The sequence below is a fragment of the Gordionus sp. m RMFG-2023 genome, chromosome 1, assembly GCF_954871325.1.
Source record: "Gordionus sp. m RMFG-2023 chromosome 1, tfGorSpeb1-WG-v2, whole genome shotgun sequence".
NCBI lineage: Eukaryota > Metazoa > Nematomorpha > Gordioida > Chordodea > Parachordodidae > Gordionus > Gordionus sp. m RMFG-2023.
Window position 1 is genome coordinate 83,372,229 of NC_088775.1, and position 26,483 is coordinate 83,398,711.

Genomic DNA, 26,483 nt, shown 5'->3' on the forward strand with positions numbered 1-26,483 from the left:
GTAGATTTACATTATATCTAATTTTATCAATTATCATATGACAATCAAGTAATTTTTACCAATATAGAGAATTATATATTTTGCATAAAACTATAAAATATTGATTAGGACATCAGAAAATATCTTTTAAAGACATTGTGGGATGAATAATATGAAGAATAATTTATAATAATATAATTTATTTAAAATAAATAGATGGCGTTAATTAATTGAATGCAAATTGTTTCTATATTTATTATCAAGAGCATTGATTAGTAAAATTTGTTAAAATATTAAATGTAATATATTCTTTAACTGTCAAATTTGTCTATATAAGTGGAATTTTACCTAGTATTTTGTAACTAATTCTTTATAATAATTTTATTAATAAATTTCTTATACTTGTATGAAATAAATAATTATCATGCTTTTATATTAATGTATATGTTAGCGGCAATGTGTAATATTCGGCAATGTATTGCAGGAATATTTTCGGCAATGTGAGGTACTGGTAGGCAAGGTGATTTTGATATTTCGGCAATGTATACTTTGCCGAAAAAGCCAGGCAATGTATACTTTGCCGAAATAGCCAGGCAATGTGCACATTGCCGGGATAAATCAGGCAATGTATTCTATTTTACAAATTAATAAATTTATTATTTATTCGAGATTAATATATTATTATAAATTTATTTTTATAATTTAAATATATTTTTTGATTGATATTCTTTTTTAAATATATGTTTTTTTTATATATATTTTTTTAAATATATATTTTTTAAATATATATTTTTTAAATATATATTTTTTAAATATATATTTTTTAAATATATATTTTTTAAATATATTTTTTTAATAATATATATTTTTTAAATAATATATATTTTTTAAATATATATTTTGATTGATATTTTTTTGTAAATACTTTTTTTTAAATATATGTTTTTATATATATATATTTTTAAAAATATATTTTTTGATTGATATTTTTTTATATATATATTTTTTTAAATATATTTTATGTGTTATATTATTTACGTAAATTTTTTTCCTGATATATCTTTTGATCGTTAAAAAAAATTTATTTTTCGTGTTATATGATTTTTTTAATAATTTTTTTTTAAATATATTATTTTGATTGATATTTTTTTTAAAAGATTTTTTAGGTAAATTTTTTCTTGATATATCTTTTGATCGCAAAATATTTTTTATTTTTTGTGTTATATGATTTTTTTAATAAATTTTTTGAGACAAAATATTTTAATTTGTTATATAATTTTTTTAAATATATTTTTAGATTGATACATTTTAAAATAAATATTTTTAAAATGATTTTTATATATTTATATATTTATATTTTACGTAATTTTATCTATTATATATCTTTTGATCGCTAATTTTTTAGATAAAAGTGACAAATGTCATAATAGTTATTTTTGAACTTTATTGAGTTTTTTTAAAATAAATAAGTGTAAATATTTGTAAACATGTTAAATTAATATTCCAGTGTAAGTGTACTATAGAAAAGTGACAAATGTCATAATCGTTATTTTTAAACTGTTTTAAGTTTTTTTAGAGTAAATAGTAAAAATATGCTTTGCAAACATGTTAAATTAATATTCCTGTGAAAGTGTACTATAGAAAAGTGACAATTGTCATAATCGTTATTTTAGAACTTTTTTGAATTTTTTTTAAAGTAAATAGGTAAAAATATATTTTGTAAACATGTTAAGTTAAAATTTCATTGAAGGTGTACTAACTATAGAAAAGTAACAATTGTCATTATTGACGTCGTGCCGAACCGGGAATAAAATCCGTTTACTAAAATAAACCTATAAGTTCCTCACAGGAAAAGAATTAAGATTTTTTCTTTTTTTTAAAAATTAACTTAAAAAACGCAAAAGTAAAATAAACTTTTTATTAAATTTTGAAAAAAAAAAAAATTAAAAATAATTTACAAAAATAATTTTCTAAAATAAAATATAAAAAATAATAGGACTCATCCTGAGTCTTACAATTCAAAGGCAAATATACGCCGAGGTTACAAATCCATATTACTCCGCGTAATCAAAAAAAAATATTATAAAGATTATATATAAAAAAAATATACAATACAAAAAAAAACAATACAGTACTAAATACGACAGTCATAATCGTTATTTTTGAACTTTTTTTGAGTTTTTTTAAAGCAAATAGGTAAAAATATGTTTTGTAAACATGTTAAATTAAAATTTCAGTGAGGATGCACTATGAAAGTGACAATTGTAATAATCGTTATTTTTGAAATTTTTTGAGTTTTTTAAAGTAAATAGGTAAAAATATATTTTGCAAACATGTTAAATTAATATTTAAGTGAAAGTTACTCTATAAAAGTGACGATTGTCATAATCGTAATTTTTGAACTTTTTTGAGTTTTTTTAAAGTAAATAGGTAAAAATATGTTTTGTAAACATGTTAAGTTAAAATTTCATTGAAGGTGTACTATAGAAAAGTGTCAATTATCACAATCGTTATTTTTGAACTTTTTTTTAAAGTAAATAGGTAAAAATATGAATAACGTAAAATATAAATATATAAAAATCATTTTTAAAGTATTTAAAAATATATCAATCTAAGAATATATTAAAAAAATTTATTTTACAAATTAAAATATTTTATCTCAAAAAATTTATTAAAAAAATTATATAACATAAAAAATAAAAAATATTTAGCTATCAAAAGATATATTATTAAAAAATTTACGTAAAAAATCTTTTTATAAATATATATTAAAAAAAATATCAATCAAAAAAATATATTTAAAAAAATTTATTAAAAAATCATATAACACAAAAAATAAAAAAATATTAGCAATCAAAAGATATATCAAGAAAAATATATATATAAAAAAAATATCAATCAAAAAAATATATTTAAAAAAATCATATAACACAAAAAAATAAAAAATATAAAAAAATTAGGAATCAAAAAAATATATTTAAAAATATTTAGAAGATATATCAAGAAAAAATTTACGTAATAAATCATTTTAAAAATATATATTTTAAAAAAATATCAATCAAAAAAGTATATTTAAAAAGATTTATAAAAAAAAATCATATAACACAAAAAATAAAAAAAAATTAGCGATCAAAAGATATAACAAGAAAAAATTTATGTAAAAAATAAATATATTTAAAAAAAATATATATTTAAAAAAATAATATAACAAATTAAAATATATTTAAAATAAATATATATACATATAAAAATATATTTAAAAAAAAATAAATTAAAAAAAAATATCAATCAAAAAATATATTAAAAAGTCACCCTAAAAATGTTATAAAAGTAAAATATTATAACATTTTTAAAATTATAAATAATAACGAAAAAATTATTAATAATATAATATTACAAAAATATTAAATTGCCTTATTAAACCCGGCAATGTGCACATTGCCGAATTAATAAAATCACCCTGCCTACCACTACCTCACATTTTAGAAAATTACACATTGCCGCTAACATATATACAAGTAATTTATTATTATATTATATATAAAAAATAAAAATATATTTCATATTTGTTAAAGGCTTATTTTTTTTATTAAAATTAACTTCCTATCTTGTAAAAATATTGTAGGATTATAGATAGACTAAGGTAGGGGCGAAGCCCCCACTAATTTTTTATTCCCCCCCCCCTTAGGAAAATCATGGCTACGCATATGAACCTATCAACTTATAAAATTAGTTTATGAACCTATCAACTTATAAAATTAGTTATTAAATGTAATAATTCTAATAATGCATTGAATCTGGAATGAAATTTGAGGTTTAACATTGGTTAGTATGTGCCAAGTTATCGGTTGGTAAGATTTCAGACTTTAGGGTAACAGGTATGTCTAAATGAAAAAATTAAATATATTCGCATCTTATATTTTGACCTCAAACAGCGTCTACATGAGCGGGGGGGGGGGGGATAAGAACAGTTTACATTCAAATATTTTAGAGTGATGGGAGGGGGGCAGGGTATAATTATTTAGAATGTTATATATTATATTTTCGAATGATTTATGAACAATATATTGATATAATAATTTATAATTTAGTTATAGACTTATAATACAAAAAGATTGCTCAATATTATATACATATATTACTGAATAATTTCCTGCTAAATATAATTTAAAAAGCTTAGACATTCTATTAGCTAACACATATTCATCCCCAAACAATATGCTATAATAATGGATTAATTGTATTGTAAATGAAGGGGTTTTAAATTTAATTCATATTCTAAATAATGACTCTTTTACTTCAGAATTTTTTATTTAGAGAGTATTGATAATTTAAGTTATTCTTTTTAAAATTTATAAAACCATTATAATTAAAAACGTGTATGGTGGAGAATTTTTTTTAGGGGGGTAGTTATAGGTTTTTGAGGTAATTGGCGCTGACATCAAATGATGAAAATGAGAATATTTAGGATGGGGATTGTAAATTAATCTATAAGTCACTTGTATAAAATAGATTTAGGAATGCAATTGGATAAAATTATCATAATGAATACTATTGGATAAATATTCCTAAAAGTACTCTTGCATAAATTTGATTGTCGTTTAGGATTATATATATAGATTAAAATATTCACGTTCAGTGAGCCACTCATATTTATCGATAGAAAAATTATGATGCAAGTCTTATTGATTTCTTTTTTTAAATTTTGTAATATTGGTTTTGGCCTTCCTTTTTTTATTAATCAATTTCTTCATATACAAATTAATTACGCTAAATGATTATAACAGCACATTTGAAATTAATTATTATATATAAAAAAGAAACAATTTTTTATTAAAAAAGATTATTTCTCTTTTATTTATTAAAAATAATATCATTTATTATTTGCCTCCCCAACGCTTATTTTTTAAACGTAAAATTACACAATATAGCATGATTTTAACTTTTTTTTTAAGTAAGCAATTTATATTTACTTCTCACATGTATATTTTTTTTAACGTAGTAAAAATGGTTTTAATTTTTTTAACGTAGTAAAAATGGTATTAATTTTTTTAACATAGTAAAAATAGTATTAATTTTTCAGCATAGCATTTTTAAGTGAAGCTGCTTTCCTTGATTCGTCATTGATACACTAATGCGATTCATGCATTAAATGCATTTAAAAGTGTACATATATAGAAGTCATCTGCCGCGCCATTTTATGATTTGCATGTCGAAAAAATGACATTAATATATATTACCACGTCGCTATAGCATACCAGCCGACTTGTATGCATATACGCTGATTAAGAAATCTCCAAGTAGTATATATATCATTACCCTCCACATCTTTCTTTTAAGGATTTTTGAGAGGGCAATTAAAATATGATAATTTCTAACACAAATAATAAAATATTGTAAAATAAGAAGTATTAAGAGAGAATATAATACAGTTTAAAATATATTATAGCTATATAAACAGGTATGTAAATCACAATAAAATATAAAATAAGATTTTATAATGATTAAAAAAGTTTGTCAAAATATCGTTCATAAATGAAAATTTAATCTTGTTTGGGATGGCGTTAATTTTTTAATAATTAGTTTTGTGTTAGGAATTCTCTATGAGTAAAGCTAGTCTATTTAATCAATTTTAAGATATCTTAATTTTGATATTTGTTTTTTTATCTGTAATGAAGAAAAGGTCCTTTTATTATGTTTGCACTAATTGGTATCATTGACAAAATAAATTTTAATAAATATATATGGAAAACTTATAAAATATATTTTAAATTATGCAATGCTTCCACTGTATTTCTTGGAGGATTATCTATAAAAATGCATCTTTCATGCCATTCAAATCTGAAACTAATTGACCTTAGATCATTTATATCATTTTTATAAAATTTAGCTAAATATTCAATTTTTTAATATCAGATTTAATATATTCTCAGATCATAGGGAGTTAGGAAAAAAGCCATTTTATAAATCACAAATTATATGCAATAAATACCGTTATTTTATAATGATCCTCGATTGATTCAACACTAATATTGGAATAATTTGTTTATCGGTAAAGTCGAGGCTTTGAGTCTCAAAATATATGATTTCGCGTTCACCACAACAATCACATAAATCTTGAGATCCTGGTCGATATTATCTCTTGATCTTCTACGATATAATATAATATTAATAATATTTGCGTTTCTCATAACTTCCGTCAAATCTATTTTTTTGAAAAATATTGCATAAAATTGTTGTATAATAAATAATTTATTAATACATTCCAATGAAAAAAATGAGTGGTCATATTAAATCCAATAATGTATCTTCAGGTGAAATATGGGTTTTAAGTGATTCTGATATTTCTCCAAGAGCATTCTAGATAAAAAAAATGCTTTAACTGCTTGTTAGAAGGCTCCATGTCAGGCCTTTTGCAGTTACTTTCAAAAAGTCTCAGAAATAATTATATTCAACAAATTCTGTCTAATTGAATATCTGACATTTTATACACTATAAATTTTTTAATCATATTATTAGTAGAGATATGTAATATAAATTGAATTTAAATTGAATATAATATTAACTTTTCGTTTGTAAATTATATAACCTGAAGGATTGAATTCATGATATATATATACGTGATATTTTGTATTAAATTTACTTTTACTTTTACTTACCTTTTATTTAATAAAACACTTCATTAGCGACGATATTTTTAGAGAAGATTTATTTGATTTATTAAATTTAAAGTAAAAGACTCAATGGAAGTAGCTCCTATTAAAGTTGAAGATTCAATGGAAGTAGTCCCTATTAAAGTTAAAGACTCAATGGAAGTAGTTCCTATTAAATTCCATATTCCAGAATTCGTCAAAGAAAAAGTAAATATTCAGGACTACTTATTTAACTTGGAGTTAATTTATAAAGTAAGAAATATTATAGATTTAAATACAAAAAAAGACCTGCTTTTAGCCTATATAGGAACAGACAATCTTATCAAAATTAAGAACTTTCACTTTCCAATAAATTTAGAGATGATAAATTATGATACTTTAATAAAAAGCTTAAATTTGGTGTTCAAGGATAGTTCGAGCATTTTCGTAAATAGGAAAATTTTTTTTACGCTAAAAAGATGTAATGAGACGATTATTGACTTTTCAATTAGGGTTAAAACTGTCAGTTCTCTTTGTAATTTTAAACCGCCTTTTGATGAACTTTTAAGAGATATATTTATCCTAGGAGTAGGCTTACCTGAGTTGGACAAAGAACTTCGGTCAAAGTATATCGAAGGCAATATTACTTTTGAAGAGACCGTGCGTTTAGCGATCGCGCTGTCTTCGTTGGAAAATGAAACCCAGACTTAAGTTAATAAAATAATTAAAAATAAGCCAACACAGGGTTCGAAAAATAATTATTTTAGAAATAATAATTATACTAACGTCAATAGATTCAATAATAATAAACACTTTAGTAACAATTATATTCCTAATAATAATTATAGACCTAGTATCAAACCTAACTCTATTCAAAAGAAAGTGATATGCTTTCGTTGCGGTAAGGCAAACCACATAGCGAAAGATTGTAGAACCCATGCCATACAAATGATTCTGCCACGGACACCTCGCCTGTCATTTTCAAATAAAGCTACCATCGATGCGAAGATAAATGGGTTGCAGCTAGCTATGGAGTTTGATACCGGCGCCGCGTGTAGTGTGATTGATGAGGTCACCTGGAATCGTATTGGACCACAACTATCACCGGCTTATAAATTAGTGGGATATAATCATATCCAAATCGAAGTACTAGGTAAATGTACCGTAGAAGTCAAAGTAAAAAATATTTCGAAATTTTTACTTATTTGGGTAATTAAAGGGGAGAATTCCATTATTTTTGGGATGCCTTTCATTAGAGAATTTGATATAAAACTACCGGAAGAAGTTCGTATTAATAAAATAAATATGAATATGAATATTCCCTCTTTAAATACGATTGTTTCAAAATTCCCTCAAGTTTTTTAAAAAAAATTAGGTGAAATCAAACTGCAAAAGGCAGTCATCCGAATAGAACCGAACACGTTACCGATTGCATTACCAGCAAGAAGAGTTCCTTTTCCGTTGCGTCGAACCATTGAAGCTGAGTTGGACAGACTTTTAGACGAAGGCGTTATCGAGAAGGTAGATCCAACAATAACTCCAATCACTTGGGCTACGCCAACGGTTAATATCTTAAAGAAATCCGGTGCCATACGGATATGCGGAGATTTTCGTTTAACAATCAACAAATATCTAGCGATCGATAACGATTTACTACCAACTTTCATCGACCTAACAAATAAAATCGCGGGTGGTAAAATATTTTCAACAATAGATTTAAGAGATGCATTTTTACAATTCGTAGTTAGTCCAGAATGTAGGGACCTTTTTAGTAATTTCGACACATGTCGGTTATTACCGATATCAAAGAATTCCATTTGGTTTGACTAGCGCTCCGATAATATTCCAACGCTTTATGAAAAACCTATTAAAGGGAATTCCTATGGTTAGTGTATTTTTAGACGACATAATTATTGCAGGTGAGAATAATTCCGATCATATAGTTAATTTGGAAGAAGTATTAAGAAGATTTGAGAAGGCTGGACTGACCACGACGACCGATAAAATTAAAATCGGAGAAAAGTCAGTCACTTATTTAGGTCATGTTATTGACAGTTTCGGAATTCACCCTACAGAAGATAAGATTAGCGCTATAAAAAATTTTAAAACACCTTCCAATGTTAAAGAACTACGTTCATTTCTTGGAATAGTGAATTATCATGAGGCATTTATTAAAAATTTGCATTCTATTTGTGCGCCTTTACACCGACTAACGAGTAAAAATGTTGGTTGGTTTTGGTCAGCTAAAGAAAATGAAATATTTACTAAAGTTAAAAATATATTGTCAAAAGAAGATACAATAATTCCTTATTCAGCCGATATCCCTGTCGTGATTTCTTGTGACGCTTCCGAAGATGGTCTAGGAGCTGTTATTGCACACCGATTTCTTACTGGCCAGGAGAAACCGATTGCTTACGCATCGAGAACACTTTCGGCGGCTGAAAAGAATTATGCCACAATTGATCGGGAGGCTTCGGCGATCATGTTCGCTATCGAGAAGTTTCATCAATATATTTTTGGAAGACATTTTATCTTGGTTACTGATCATAAACCATTACAATATATTTTAGGTGATAAAAGAGATCTTAACAAAATAACAAATAACCGTTTAATACGGTGGGCGACGAAACTATTAAATTATGATTATGAGATAATATATAGACCAGGTAATCAAAATAAATGTGCCGATGCTCTGTCCCGTTTGGGGGTAGAGAAAGCAAAAACCAATGAAGTTACAAAAAAATTCGAAGAAGAAATCAGAGGATTAAAAATTAATTTAATAGAGGATTTATCTTTCACACGCAGTTAAGTCGTAAGTGAAACGAGCAATGATATAAACCTAAAAGAGATTATTAAATTAATAAAAAATCATTGGTATATTGATAATATAAATAATTATTCGGAGATTGTAAAAAAATATATTTCGATTAAAGATAATATTTCGTTCGAAGAAGGATTATTATTTTATAATGATAGAATTATTATTGCAGATATTTTAAAAAAGGAGGTTTTATATGTGATTCATCGAGGACATCCTGGGATAGTGGGGATAAAATTATTGTGTAGATATTACGTGTTATGGACAAATCTCGATACTGATGTTGAAGACTTTGTTAAATGTTGTAAGAGTTGTCAAGAAGGAAGGCCGGGAGCTAAAGAAGTGCCATTATACAATTGGAACATTCCTACCCGACCTTGGGAACCAGCGTCTACATGGCAGAAAATTTGATGGAGGCAAACCCCTCCAAAATCTACCCATACCCACCTAAAAAAATCCTGCGGCCTTCGGCCGCGAAATTTACAGACCTACTATGGTATAGTGATTTTATTTTAAAAATCTTATCTGCCACCATTTATAACCTTACAACATAATTCTATTTACAATCTTTCAAGCCTATTTAGGGAAAAAAAATTTAAAAATTTGTAAGTGATAATGAACTTTTATTTAAATAATGCAATCTTTTCATAATTTGGTATTCACTTTATTTTCATAAAATATATATAAGTGAATTAAATGAGATAACATATTAATATTTCTATGAAAAAGATCTAAAATATTGTAAAAAATATAAGACGAATAAATTTAAAGAGGTATATTTAGCTTGATTCCACATAATTAAAAACATGTATTGTAAATAGAGCTATTATATAAAATATTAGAATAAAATGAATTATAGTATATTTTGCATTGAAATTATAAAATGTTAAATTAAATATACATTATTTAAAAGCCTATATATTCGCTGTGAAAAAGATACATTAATTATTTTATTAATAATTTGGATAACCTTATTGATGTTAAAGCAAATTGTGTTATAATATCATCAATTGTAAATTTTTCAAAAACATCAATTTCGCTGGATATTAACAGTAAATTTTCCAAAAATGGGTCCGAAATTTTATTCCGCATTCGAGTTTTGTTAATTTTTACTTTACTCATGGCTCTTTCGGCTGAACAGGAAGTTGTAGGAAAGGTTAATAAATATTTATATAATAAATTTAAATTTGAATAAGAATTTAATTGATTTAAAAGTCGGTATGGTAATATAAAAGAAAATTTTATCCATTTTTTATTTTGGTCATGATTTCGCTGTTGATATTTTCTTTGGTAATTTGATCGTTTGCAATACCTTTAATTATATACAATTACAAATAAAATATCAATAAATTACTTTCATCAATATATAACGCGTCATTCTTTTTAACTTTTAAAAGATCTTCGCAAAAAATGATTGATTGAGACTCCAAATATAAAGAGCGAAAATCATTACATTCATCAACAATGTTTTGGACATCCAATTGATAAGTATTACAAATTTCGGATATTTGCCATCCTTCTATTTTTTCATTATCCATAATTCCAGCGGGAGTAAAAATGGATATCTGTGATAAAAAATTTAAACAATCATAATTAAATCGATCATTTAGGTGATTAATTATTGCATTTAGAACAGGGAAAAATATTTCCGTTCTATATCTATAATAATAAATAATAATTTAAATTTTTTTAATTTATTCAACTTGTTTTTTTTTTGTTCAACATAATTATTGAATTCTGTTTGATCCAATTTGAATATTGATTTCATATTATACAAATCAGTTATTACATTATTCTTTTTCAAAAAACTATTAGATAAGGAATGTAATTTTAAAAATATATTGTCTCCATTAGCTATATTTTAAAATTATTTATAGAAATAGTAACTAATATTAACCTTTTAGATTTTGTAATTTATTTTTTGTATGTTGTATTAATTTGGTTACCAAAGCCAAATCATTACCAACTGCCTGCATTTCAATACAAGCCTCATGTGTACATTTCAATATTTCTTTCAAAATAAAAAGACTTAATATAAAATTTTCATCTTTAATTCTTGATAATAACCCATCGGCAATGGAAGAGGTGCTTGGGTCATTAGAATCTTTTAATTCAACTAATGATGCTAAAATATGTTCATAAACATCTAAAAAGATTTCTACAGATTTGTAGGATGATGACCAATTTCTGAAAATATATAAGTTTCAAGTTTCATTAAAAATATTTTATTTACCTTGTTGTGTTTTTAATTCTTTTAAGAGATTTCTTGGACTTTCTCATTTGATATTTAACAAACACACCTTGACGTCTAACTCCATTCATAAAATTATATAACTCATCTAATATTCCCATTGCCTTTTTCATTTCAATTTTGCATCCACAAACATGAGCAACTACTAAATTTAGCCGATGTGCATGGCACCAAATATAGATGGCTTTTGGAGCCTCTTTCAATATTAAAGCCTGCATTCCTTTGTATACTCCTCTCATATTTCCTGCACCATCCATACTTTGTCCAACCAAATAATCAAGAGGAAGACCAAGATCATTAAACTTAGAAAAAACATGTTTCTTTATATTTTCCCCAGTGGTTTCTGTTGTGAAAAACATGTATGATCCTTTCTACAGGATGTGGATGCAGATCATCTTCTATATACCGAACAAGCTTTACCCCATGTTGAGTCCAAAAAGTATTGGACTTAGGGCCACCAAACATAATACAATATAGACAAAAGACTTTGTCTAAAGTAGTGCTATAAGATAGCCAATTTCTGGGGTTGAGGGAACCATCTATATTAACCTTTCTATAATAGGTTATATTCATGCTCCTGTTTAAAAAGTAAAAAAAAATATATTGGTATAGAAATAATGGATGGGTAAAAATTAATGAAAATAAATATTATTTAAAACCTCTTGTTAGTAACAGGATATTGAAATTTATTTGTACATGGCTGACAAGGGCCTACAGCAATTATGAAATTTATCAAAATATTTGTCATCCTAAATAATATAAAGTGAAAAGGGTCATTTGGTTCCTTTTTTTTGTATAGCTGAATAAGACTTGGACTTTGAATATCCTCATAATTTATTCCCTTCAAAAGTCATTATATAAATTTTATTTAAATATAATGCCTCATGCAAAGTAAGTGCCTCACTAGAACCGGGGATTGACCCGTGGTCGGACCCTTGGTTCAGACCCGTGGTCGGACCCTTGGTTCAGACCCGTGGTCGGACCCTTGGTTCAGACCCGTGGTCGGACCCTTGGTTCAGACTCGTGGTCGGACCCTTGGTTCAGACCCGTGGTCGGACCCTTGGTTCAGACCCGTGGTCGGACCCTTGGTTCGGACTCAGGGTTGTTTTTATTGTTAGATAATATAGATAGCCCTGCAAGCAAGTCAGTTTCGGGATTAAAAAATTTATATCTGGTCGAGTTATGGTTTAATTTATAAAATCCAAAATTATAGTTTACTGAGAATAAACGGAAGAAGATACTATAAAATTTAATATAAAAATTAAAATGCTTTTTGTTTAAATAAATTTAAATATTTTCAGACTCAGGGCTAAAGAAAGGAGGAAGGTGCTAGGCTAGTAGTGCCTAAAAATCAATTGGTATATATCAATAACTGAGATAGGGTTTTAGAATAAGTTACAATGGGCTCTAGCTAAATAAAAATTTAATTTGCATAGCCTCTACTTGGGTAAAAGAGTAAACATGTTTTTTTAATCACAGTTAGTGTTTGTGATTTTGTAGCGAAATATACAAAAATAAAATTTTTATAAGGAAAACTAAGAAAAATTATAAACCTTATTAATTTATTAATCTTATTCTAATTATAAATAAAAAAGCAATAATTTTTTTTAACCCATGAAAATGAAATATTATTATAATTTCTTATAGCGTGGTGTGTTATATAAATACAGATTGTAAAAAAATAATCACATAATGTAATAAAATAATAATATACAATATCTTTAAAAAAAATATTTATTAAAAGTTTTATTCTGTAAAATACCCCTCCTCACCCTCGCCAAAGTGGCCACAGAATTTACAAATAATATGATATGTTGAGACACATTTTCATTATGTGAAAAAACATTCTTATATATAGTTAAATAACTTTCCATAATTATTGTAAAAACATTTTGATAAAATTTTTAAAAATTTTTGATATAATTTTTTTAAAATTTTTTTAATAATAAGAGTTTTTAAACTTTAATGAAGATTAAAGTCAAAAAGTTATGAATCGAATATAATTTTTTTATGTTTTGGACCCAAGTTTAAGTGGGAAAATGAGAATAAAAATTTTCTAAATAGAATAATTTTTTTAAATTTTTTTTATTTAAAGTATTATTTATATGAATGTTACTTTTAGTTATCTAAAGAAGGAAATCAGGATATGAAATTTGATAATTTCTTAATAAACATAAGTGAAAGAAAATTCGAATTTAGAGTTTTCAGATAATTCTTATTTTTTTATATTTTTTTTGGTTTTAAAATTAAATAAAATTTAATTGTTGTAGTTGCTTTTATTAACCTAAAATGACGCATACCAAAAATCATCGAGATGTGCCACCAACCATTCTACCCATAACGGAAGCCCCGACACTTCAATTTAACTTTCCGTAATTATTGTAAAAACTTGTTGAGAAAAATACATCCTTTTTTAAAAAAACTTTTAAAAACTTGAAAAATTTTTTTGAGAAAAGCATTATATTTTTAAAAAATTCCGGTAACCTATGCACAATAGGAATAAGTGGATTGAAAAAATTCACAATAGATGGGGCTTTTACTGCGATAAAATTCAAGGCATACCTGGATGAATTATTCGCACTTTTACCATCAAATTCATTACTTATAATGGATAATGCTCCAAACATCGAGCGAGAATAATTAGTGAGAATTATCCAAATATCATATTTTTGCCACCCTATTCGCCGCAATTAAATCTGATAGAAAATTTTTACGGATTAATTAAAAATCAATATAGATCAAATCCTCCTAAACCCAATAACCGAAATGAAGTTATTTCAATTGTTACGGTATTTTAGGCAATTATTTTACATATAATTTTTTAAATTTTTATTCTCACACCATAAAGTTTTTTGAAGAGGGAATTCGATGCATTCCTTTAAATGATTGAATTTGTAATTGATTTATATTGTGTAATATTTTATTTACATAGAATAAATAAATAATAAATGGTTTTTTTTATTTGGTGTTTCGAATTGATCATAAAAAATTCTAACAAATAAGAATTATCTGAAAACCCTAAATTCGAGTTTTCACTCATATTAAGAAATTATTCAAATTTCTTATGGATTTCCATTCTTTGGATAACTGAAAGTAAAATTAAAATATTGGAAAAATCACCGATAATTTTATGTAAGTATTCATATTTGGCAAATATAATTACTAGTTTACGGTTACTTACGCATCTTCAACTAAACTTTTATGGGATTTATAGGATACCTATTTTAACTTTACAAAATTCTTGAGTGAGCCGTTATAGCTAAAAATTTAAGCATTAATAACATTGGTGTGAATGTGAATAGCAAAACAATACATGTAGGTTGGTACTTCTTCAACATATACTATTTTTTTCCTACATAAATTAAAACAACTCAAAACAATTTTTACTGAATTCCCAAAAGTTCATTTTAGGTAAAAATTTTAATTTTCATAATTGAATCGCTCAGATTTCAACTATTTTTATATTATTAAGTGTATAAGGAAGATTTTTACAGTATTAAAATTAATCATGAAAGGTAATGAAAATATTTTGTGAATGCTATTATCCATCAAGGTTCTTTGGTCTAACTAATTGCTAGGAAGATTGGGAGGGGAGGGTTGTAAAAACCTCTCTATTGCTAAAGAGTATTAAATTAAAGCTGATTAAATTTTTTTTATTTAATTCATTAAAGTCACTTAAAAACGAGTATAAATATATTTATTTTTAAAATTTGATGAATTAAATAAATATATATATTAATATTACAACAATAGAATACAAATACAATATTAAAAATTAATATTTTCATTTTTTCTAATATCATAAACAGGATCAGGATTCAGGAATATATCCTGCTTGTAGTTGTGGATATAGATTTCATCATATAATACCATCCCTAAAAAATATTTAAATATAAAATTAAAATATATTTAGAAAAATGAATTATTTATTAAAAAATAAATAACAACTATGCATAAAAATTTTTACCATATATCATCATGAAGAGCCATTATATCTATATCCCAGGATGATAATGAAATGCATTGTTTAAGGGTGGAGGGAGCCATCCTGTTCCTCAATTTCGTAATAGTATTTCCGGCAAGAGAAAAGGTTCTTTCCGATGCCACGGAAGTTGTTTGTTGGCATAGAAAGTCTTTCGCCATCGTAGCTAAATGAGGAAATCTATCTGAATTCCCTCTCCACCAATCTAGCACATTTGTTGTTTCGGGCGCTACAGGTTCCTGAAGATAGGTCAATATCTGATTATCACTATCACCATTTGATGATACTTTTCTAAAGAGAAAAATTTCAAAAAGAAAAATCAGAATATATAATTTATATTAATTATATCAAAATCAAATATACCTTTTTTTCAATCCCTGCAGTAATGAAATAGATTTAAGGTTAGATGGATTGTTATTATTATTGAATGAGTACTCATCAAATGGCTCTGTGATATATTTTGCATAAACATCTTTGAATATAGCCATATTCATAACTGCTGCATCTTTCTTTAAATTAGCCACAAGTGTATTTTTAATCCTGGGATCTAATATTGATGCAACATAATTGTGAGGTGTTAATATGTATTGGCTATATTCTTCATATTTATTTTTCATTAATGAAGCAGCTTCTCTTATTGAAACGTCAGAATTTCCTATCTCCTGATTTTTCAAAGTCTCCAGAATATCATTGTAGAATAGTATGGCCATCCCTATAGTTGGGGATTGCGCGCTAATTTCTACGGTTATTTGATAAAAAGGAGTTAGAAATTCTTCTAAATTAGTGAAGAAATCAAAATTCTCTGAAGACAAATCGGTCTCAATTAATCCAAGGTCGCTGAGATGTAATATTGCATTGACATTCTATAAAAATATATATAAAAAATTAGATATAATATACAAAAATATTTTTATTTTATACCTTATTAATGGCTTTTAGCATTAGATATACGCTGTTCCATCTTGTCTTTACGGGAAGAGGTATTTTTGTTGCCCCATTAAAAGATTCATATGTCTGCAACAATTTTGGCGACATATGTAATTTGGAAACTAACTTTTCTATATTTGATAATTTATCATCAAAATATATTAAACCATCTTTGACAATAAGGTTAAGTATATGGGCCATACAACGATGCCCATATAAAACGGCTTTAAAATTTACTTCATTATATTTCTTAATTATTTCAACAGCCTTGATAATATTGCACCCGTTATCATGAGTGATAGACATAATTTTATCACTAATTTTAAAATCATTTAATGATGATATCAAAAGGGATGATATTTCGTCTCCTGTATGGGGATGGGGGAAGGATAACATATCCAAAATTATATTTATTATCTTCCACTCTTGGTTGATATAATGTAGTGTAATTGAACAGAATGAGGATCCATTAGGAGACGTCCATGCGTCACTGGTTATTGAAAATTTACTTTTATTTTTATTTAATTTTTCAATAAGATGTGTTTTAGACATCTCATAAACCTTCCCTAAATTTTTAGAGAAGGTTTGTCTACACCAAATTTTCAAATGGCTATTTAAATAGTGTATCATTTTCTTAAAATGTTCATTATCCACTAAATTGAATGGACAGTTGGTTTTAATTAAAAAATTTAATATTAATTTGTTCATATATAGGTTTTCATGTATAAGGGGCTTTCTTATTCCGGCCATTGTATCTTGGGCTTTAATTTGAGACAACTCCGTAAACATTGTCGAGTGCACGGTCTTGAGGTGTCTCTTTAGATTAGCTTAACAAAAAAATAACGATGATAAAAATATATGTTAAAAATACTACAAATATGAACTATAGTGCGCACAAATTGAACGTTGCAACGCAGAGTTTCAAAACGCAAACAATGCATTTAAAATGCATTCGTTCAAATTGAGAACATTTCCATTTTTCATTTTAAATTATTTTTTAAAAGATTTAATTTTATGTTTAAAAAAATAAATGTATGTAATTAGTAGATATATTCATTTTTTATCCAAATAATCTTTTTTAAAAATCTAATCTAGTAAAAAAAATGAATTATTATATAAAAGAAACTAAAATTCATATTCGAACTTTGGACTTGTAAATAAATTATCAGTTTATATTAAAAGCTTAAAATATTTTCACTGGAAACTTAATTGACTAAAAAAACCTAAAGATTATACTTGGACCTAGAAAAACGCACCTTATTTTGAAATTTTTTAATATTATTTAAAGCTTGGTAAACATTCCGGAGGCCGTCCAGCCCAATATTCGGGCTTTTCAGCAACACAAAAAATAAAATTATTATTTTTTTGGAATGATTTTTGCATACCAGACTTTTGAATTACTTGCATATTAAATCTTAAGACAAATAGTTGTATATCATATCAATTGTATAATATCAATTAAGTAATATTGAAAGGAGGGGCCGGTCTTATTTTAATTTTATATAAATATCCGGGCCTCGTCGTATACCTCATTTTATGACAAAATAAAACTACTACAAAAATTAATAATAAGTAATGTACTTTGTGATGTATTGTAACTATATTTGGTCTGGCAATGTATGCATTTCTTCTGAGATTTCCTTGGCGTTAGCAAAAAAGAATTTTTTATATCTACTGGATTGGATAATGTATAATCCGTAGAAAATGAAGCGACTAATTCTTGCCCTATTGACTGAGATAATGAAAACTCATCGCTTGGAATGTTGATCGGTGATATCGGTGTAGAGGTTGAATTTATATCATTGAAAAAATACTCAGACTCATCGAAATTGTTTAACATGTTTATTATAAAAAATTGTAGAATAAATAATTTTTTAAATGAAAATTAATAATATTTTTATTCCTATATATAGTAGCAGAGAGAAGCTTATGGAGAAGGGGGGGGGGAGTATTTTTCGTAATAAAAAAATTATTTTAAGGAAATATAAAACTTCCGTTTTTTAAAGAAATTGTGTAATATTTAAAGTCTTTTAATACTGTAATTATAAATAAAAAAAGCTTTATTATTTTATTCTACATTAATCACAATAGTGTTGAAAATAAAAAATAATTTTTTTTTAACCCTTGAAAATGAAATATTATCATATAATTTCTTATAGCGTGGTGGCTGGTGTGTTATATAAATACATATTGTAAAAAAATCACATAATGTAATAAAATAATAATATACAATATCTTTAAAAAAAATATTTATAAAAAGTTTTATTGATGATTTATATAAACTGAAAGAGAGAAAGAATTAATATGTTGTAACACATTTTCATAATGTGAAAAAACATTCTTATATAGATTGTAAAAACATTTTGATAAAATTTTTTTAATAATAAGATAAGAAGAGTTTTTAAACTTTAATGAAGATTTACGTCAAAGTTATATATCGAATATAATTTTTTTATGTTTTGGACCCAAGTTTAAGTGGGAAAATGAGAATAAAAATTTTCTAAGATTTTTAGAATAATTTTTTTTTTAAATGCACATTATAAATTTTTTTAAATTTAAAGTATTATTACAATATATTAATGTTACTTTTATTAGTTATCTAAAGAATGGAAATCAGGATAAGAAATTTGATAATTTCTTAATAAACATAAGTGAAAGAAAATTCGAATTTAGGGTTTTCAGATAATTCTTATTTTTTTTTGGTTTTAAAATTAAATAAAACTTAAAATAACGCATACCAAAAATCATCGAGATGTGCCACCAACCATTCCATAACGGAAGCCCCCACACTTCAATTTAACTTTCCGTAATTATTGTAAAAACTTGTTGAGAAAAATACATCCTTTTTTAAAAAAACTTTTAAAAACTTGAAAAATTTTTTTGAGAAAAACATTATATTTTTAAAAACTTCCGGTAATTAACTTACATTAAAACCTATAATAATTCTTTCTTAAATTTGCGACAATTTTAATTTTAAACTTCTATATTTTATAATTCTTTTTAAAAAAACTATATTTCCATTTTTTTAAATGTCAAATTTTACTATCGCTAGTATTTTGAATCTATCTCCAGTTTCAGGTGTTAATATAATATTCTATTATTTACTAACCTAATATATTTTAGGCACTACTAGCACATTCCTCCTTTCTTTAGCCCTGAGTCTGAAAATATTTAATTTTTTTTAAATAAAAAGCATTTTAATTTTTATATTAAATTTTATAGTATCTTCTTTGGTTTATTCTCAGTTAACTATAATTTTGGATTTTATAAATTAAACCATAACTCGACCAGATATAAATTTTTTAATCCCGAATCTGACTTGTTTGCAGGGCTATTTTATCTAACAATAAAAACAACCCCGGGTCTGAACCAAGGGTCCGACCACGGGTCTGAACCAAGGGTTTGTGCTCGGGGTTCGTGCTCAGAGCTGGTTTAGTCGATTTTTAGACCAAAACCCCGGGTCTTGGTTATATACAACCAACCAATTAACAACACTAGGTAAAGCACAAGTGAATGTAGAATACAAAGGGAATTCACATATTTTAAACGCAATAATCATAAACATCAATATGACTTTGTTAGATCTGTAAAAACATTTTTAAAATATACTTGAAAGATTCATAGGCATGATAGATGCAGATTAATATAAAACTGCGATCACATGAAGAAATCATAAAACAATATTATAATGACTATAAAAATAAAAACAATATTAAGTATAAATAAAATTGTGAAATTCATGATGAAAGTATATTATCTAAAGAAATTCTAATAGCTAAATAAAACAATGATAATAAACATACCTAATATAACACATAATGTAAATAAAGGGGATGAAACTCACACAGATAACATTTTGAAAATAGTTGATTCCAAATCATATTTTATAAGATTTATATTTAAAAAAAGTAAAAGAATTTGAAGTCTTAATTCAATTAAAGATGAAAAGATTTAAATTTAAAAATTCCTAGAAATTAACATTACCTTATTTTACTACATTATATTAACTTAATAAGTTTTTTTAATACTTTGGTTTTAAATTATTATTATTAACTTATTAAACATATTGTTAAATTGAACTTTATAAAGTATATATAGATATAAAAATAGTGTGATAAACAGTTAAAAAACATTAAATAATAATATATATAATTTATTTTCTCTATACCCTGACTACTCTAATATTAATATTATTCTGGTAAAATTTTAAATCACTTTCTATTAATTCACAAATTTATAGTTACAATAATAAATAAAAATATTACTTTTTGGAAGTAAGATGTTATTGTCTTTTTTTGCAACTGGGGTTCAACTCCATTTGTGATATTATATGGAATATCACAATTTAAAGATACCCAATTATTATTATCTCTTTTGATGGCTACCTTTGTAAATTTCATATCAGCTGGCTTGACATGAGGATGTTTATGTTTATAATGTTCATGTATCTTGTCACTTCTTATTTTAGAAGTTTTGCAATTTTTAATATTGCACTTAACTTTAAATATGGTTTTGTTACTTGGCATCTAGAAAGAAATAATTATTATAATATAATTTTTTACACATTATGTTTTTTATTATTCTTTGCTTGCTGATATATGTTTTTATGCATGACTCAAAAAATTACCTAAAATTTATCCTGCTAAAATCTATAAATTTATTAAAAAACATAATATAAATATATTAACCTCTAAGAAAAGTACCAAATAGGAAATGTGTAAATATTAACTTGATAAAATGCTAAATGAAAATCGTTGACAAAGAAAATTTATATTATTTATTAATTGACAAATATCTTTACTTTAATTGACATTTTTCAGAAAATCAAACGATAACCATCATAATCGTATCAATTAATGGATTAAAAAAAGATTATAATTCAAATCAAAAATTACCCACCAAAAATCAATACCTACCCCCAAAAAAATAATGCCTACCCCCAAAAAATTAATATCAACCCCTTAAAATCGATACCTACCCCCAAAAATGCTAATATATTTTGGAGGCATTTGTCTCCTACCCCCCCCTGCCATGTAGACGCTGTTGGGAACGATTACACATTGATTTGACAGGCCCCGTATCTGGAAAATATTGGTTAATTTGCGTAGACGCTTTTACCAAATGGGTTGAAGTTGCAATTTTAACACATATTAATTCGGCGAGTGTAATAAATAATCTGCGTAATTATTTCGCTAGATTTGGGTTACCTCGCTACATTGTCTCAGATAACGGTACTCAGTTTACTGGATCTGAATTCAAAACGTTTCTTTTTAAAAACAATATAAAACATTTTAGATCGGCCCCTTATAGCCCCAAATCGAATGGTTTGGCTGAACGATATATACGGACGATAAAGACGCGTTTCTATGCTGGAAGGAGATGTGGGACTCCGGACCAGTTAAATTTAGCAAATGTTTTAATTACTCACCGTAATACTCCCAATGCAACTACTGGTAAATCTCCTGCCGAGATGATGTTTGGAAGGTCGCTTAGGACGACATTGGATCAGTGGAAATTATCAACGAGAGAAAGGACGGAAAACGCTCTATGGAAACAAAAGTACTACAAAGATAGAAGTGTTGAACCTCGGGAGTTTGTAGAGCAGCAAAAAGTTTGGATAGCAAACGAAAGGACAGCAGGGTGGCATGAAGGAAAAGTGTTACAACGAAAAAGCGCAATATTGTACGATGTGGAATCAGAGGGGATCGTTAAAAACAAGCATGCAGATCAATTGAGGGATGCACATACACAAGAGAAGGAAATACCCGTTACGTTGACCGAAGAAGTGGAAAAGGCAGAACATGAGAATACAACTCTTGAAAAAAGAGTTTCGAAACCCCCATTACGATATCACGATGAATTCAATTTATAGTGGGGAGAACTGTAATATAAATTGAATTTAAATTGAATATAATATTAACTTTTCGTTTGTAAATTATATAACCTGAAGGATTGAATTCATGATATATATATACGTGATATTTTGTATTAAATTTACTTTTACTTTTACTTACCTTTTATTTAATAAAACACTTCAAGATACACTTGTTTGATAAAATTATCTTATATACTAAAGTGTTTAAGGTTTGAAAAAATGTATGTAAATAAAATTTAAATTTTTGTTAGATTATTTAAATTAATTCTAACCTTTTGCTATTTAGAATAGAATATAACCTGTTTGAAATAGAATACTTTGCAATTCATAATTCATAAAGCCCTTTTATATTTTTTCACAAATTCTTGCTAGGGGTATGGAATTTATCTCTCTCTATCACCCTCCTCCCACTGGCTACACGATTAACTCTATCGTATCCTGCACTTATATAATAGCCATGAGATAAAATTTATTTATAATCTATGTCTACGACAAAAATTTACAATCCTTTTTATATTTATTAACGTAACTCGATTTATCCAGAAAAATAAATTAAATGTTTTAGACCTTTAAATTTGATTCGAGATTATGCCATTTTTACATAAAAAATGAGTGCAAGCTTGACAATGAGGCAATTTCTGTTTTCTAATCATTTATGGCAAATAGAACATATGATTCAGATAGATGTCTAAAGCTACTAAAAAAAAGTTTGTTGTTAAGGAAGTTTTAGGAAATTATGATATGCCTGAACCCCATCAAAAGATAGTTAAAGTAAATAGTTTTCAAATTATTCAAACAAGTAAAATTATAGGTAATGAAAAGTATTGGAAATAATTTACACGAAGTCATTGATTCTGAAAGTAATATATTCATCGTTAGTATGCCCACAAAATTCAGAAAAAATATATGGATTATTAGAGGTATAATTTATAATATTCTAAAGGTTTATAATCATTAGTAACTTAGGAAATTACCTATTAGTTGAACCTATAATTGAAGGCAATAAGGTGAAAGCAGAAATTGTGGCTATATTATTTAAAGATCAAATCAAAAACATTAAAAAATCTGGATTTTGGTAAGATTTTTGATAAAATCAATAAAAAATATATAATTTAAGCATTTTCTAATAAATAATTGATATTTTAATTATTCTTACCCCTATTTCTATTTATAAATTTATACTTCTTTAATAATTCAGGCCTCATGGATTTATTGAAAATGAAATAAATGGTGAAAACAATGAAAATGAGGAAAAAAACCAAAATGATGAAAATTAATATTTTGTTAATCAATTTCTTTGAATAATGTTAATTGCAAAAAATTGATACTTTTTTTTTAAATTATACTTTAATCTTGAATAAAATTTCCTAAGAAGGTGAGTTACATTTTTTGTGACTGTAGTTAGCTAATTTTTGTAAAAAAACTTAACTATTGTAACAACAAAAATAATAAAAAAAATTTATTTTGTATGATATCTCAATTTTAAATGAATGATTATTAATTATATTTTCTTACTTATGTCAAGTAGTGTTGTTAAACGGCTTGATTTGATCCGATTTTTAAAAACGGCTAACTTAACATTCCAGGAAAATATTGCCTAAGTGTTGAGATTTCGCCAATAGATGTTCAATCCTATGTACCATCTATGAGCAAAATCTTTAGGCTAGCATAATATTTTTCTGGATAAAATATTAAGTTAGCCGTTTTTATAAATCGGCTCAAATTGAGCTGTTTAACAATACTAATGTCAAGTTCTCCTGTATAACATTTATTTATGAAAGCCTGATTAAGTTGCAATGTAACTAATTACTTTATAAAAGTTACTTCTATTTTAACAACAATAACAAATTTACCAGTATAAAATTTTTTTAAATTAAAATTTAAAAATTAATTAATTACAAATAATTGCTATTTTGAAAATTAATTTGAGTTATACCAGTTAATTTTTATAAGGTTCATTTAAATATCTTTTTAGTAATTTAGAATTTTTTAAATAATTTATTTTTAAAGATTTACAGCAATATAGGATGATGTTAATTTATAATGGCTTTCTTCCTTTACCCAATTATTGGTTAAGAGGTATCCACGTGTAGTTTGGATTACATAACTGGGAAAGGTGTACTTAATGCAATTATTACCTTAAACTATTTAAAGAATAACTTTTTATTAATTTCTATTTCTGTGCAAGAATACCTGTTTCAAAATGAAATTTTTTTATTTGGGTGAGGCAAAAAAAAATTAAAAAGCTTAGCATCAGTGGTGAGTTGCTTGAAAACTTGGTGGGGTGGGTACTATTTTTATATTAGCAGAAAATATAATAAAGAATATTTTAAAAATTATATATATGAATAAATTCTATAATGTATTATATTTTAAAAATAATCTAAAAAATTTAATACATCATTGAAATTTATATAAATATGATTAAAAACAATTGCCATAAATCTTTCATTTCATTATGCTGCATTTTTCTTTAAAAGGATTTCATTTAGGCAAGATGATTTATTTTACATATTTTGATACATGGATCTAGAATCTATTCCAATATTGAAGGTTCATAATATTTATGAACATTAAATTTGACAAATTATTCTCTTAAACTCGTTTGTTTTTCTGCCATGATTTCCCTCTACACACTTGGAAGTAGGATAAAGTAATCCACACATTTAAAGAATTTTTTCATCAGGAATATCTACACAGAGATATTGTCGTAGTCCATCATATTAATTTAATTTAAATCTTTGGCAGATTATTGCATTTATTTTCGTCAGGTCATGCAAATATTAGGCCAATTTCTTTTTGAATAAAATGTATCTCGAAAATATTTCAAGGCTGTGTCCTAAATGTTTTGAAAAAACCTCAAAATTTGTAGATTTTCGCAAATTAATAAAATTATGAAACATGTTCAAAATCTTTCATTATTTTTTTTACAAAAAAAACGAGAATAAAATACTAAAAATAACGTCATTTAATATTACTAATTTATTTTTTCATTAAAATTACCCAAATAAATAAATTTGAAAAATTTTTTATCAAATTTATTAATTTAAAAAAAATTTTTTTTTTAATAATGTCGAAAAATGATTTAGTTAGAACACGATTTTCATTTTACATTATAGCTTATGTTATTTATTTCTTCAATATTTATAAATATCATTAGATTTGGGACACAACGGTTCCAAGTCAACAGGGTTGAAAATTCGACGCATATCTAATACAGTATTATTATAAATTTATTCGTATTTAAAAAAAAAGGATGATTAAATAGAAGTCATTTTGGAATGTTGGCTCTATTAATTATTTCTTCATTTTTTTAAAAAATCTCAATTTTATTTACTAAATGTGTAATATCAATAAAAAAAATTAACTAATATACCGATTTCTTTGGTGGACAAATTTACTTTGTGTTGTTAAAAGCCCGATTAAGATTTTAGCCAATATTATGTAAACATGGAGATTTTGCGCATAGATATAAGAAAGGTTTGAACCTCTATTCTCGAACCTTACATATTATTTTGAGAAGAAAAGTAAGGGATCCATAGGATATAAATATAATGACAATAAATTGGGGAAATTATAGGTACATAGTTATATAGGGAGAAAGAGTATTATGAATATATAAAATCAAATTATTAATTCGAAACTATATATGTAAGAAGAATTAATTTGAATATTAAAGGGGGAACTTTATAAAAAGAAAATATAGGAAATGAAATAAGGGGAGATTGCTGAGATTCAAATAAAGATTTATATAGAATATATTAATTTAAAATATATAATAAAGGGAAAAAAAGAAATAAAGAAAATAATTTAAAAAAAATACATATATATATAGATAGGATAAAAAATTATAATAGATTAACCAAATAATTAGTATATGGAAATAAATTTGGTAATAGGTGATAAATAAAATAAGAAAAAAAATTATCGGAATAATAGTTATAATAAAATTAGAACCTAATACAAAAGGATTGTGAGGAAGGGAATAAAGAATAATAACTAAAATTTTAGGAGTTAAT

At 25.3% G+C, this 26,483-nt stretch overlaps 1 protein-coding gene and 2 long non-coding RNA genes across 3 annotated transcripts; 1 reads left to right on the forward strand and 2 right to left on the reverse strand.

Annotated features, from left to right (window-relative positions):
- Positions 1 to 12,122: 12,122 nt before the first annotated feature.
- Positions 12,123 to 12,594, reverse strand: LOC135922447 (uncharacterized). The gene is made up of 3 exons (XR_010570908.1): positions 12,562 to 12,594; positions 12,340 to 12,521; positions 12,123 to 12,257 (listed from the first exon to the last, which is right to left on the reverse strand). It is a non-coding gene; the product is annotated as an uncharacterized LOC135922447 (long non-coding RNA).
- Positions 12,595 to 20,977: 8,383 nt separating this feature from the next.
- Positions 20,978 to 21,362, reverse strand: LOC135922038 (uncharacterized). Its single transcript, XR_010570716.1, has 3 exons — positions 21,278 to 21,362; positions 21,217 to 21,238; positions 20,978 to 21,115 (listed from the first exon to the last, which is right to left on the reverse strand). It is a non-coding gene; the product is annotated as an uncharacterized LOC135922038 (long non-coding RNA).
- Positions 21,363 to 23,051: 1,689 nt separating this feature from the next.
- LOC135932058 (probable RNA-binding protein EIF1AD) lies at positions 23,052 to 23,838 on the forward strand. Its single transcript, XM_065469400.1, has 4 exons — positions 23,052 to 23,235; positions 23,276 to 23,384; positions 23,431 to 23,539; positions 23,663 to 23,838. The coding sequence occupies exons 1-4, from the start codon at positions 23,149 to 23,151 to the stop codon at positions 23,739 to 23,741; spliced, it is 384 nt and encodes a 127-aa protein (XP_065325472.1). The 5' UTR covers positions 23,052 to 23,148; the 3' UTR covers positions 23,742 to 23,838.
- The last annotated feature ends 2,645 nt before the right edge of the window (positions 23,839 to 26,483 follow it).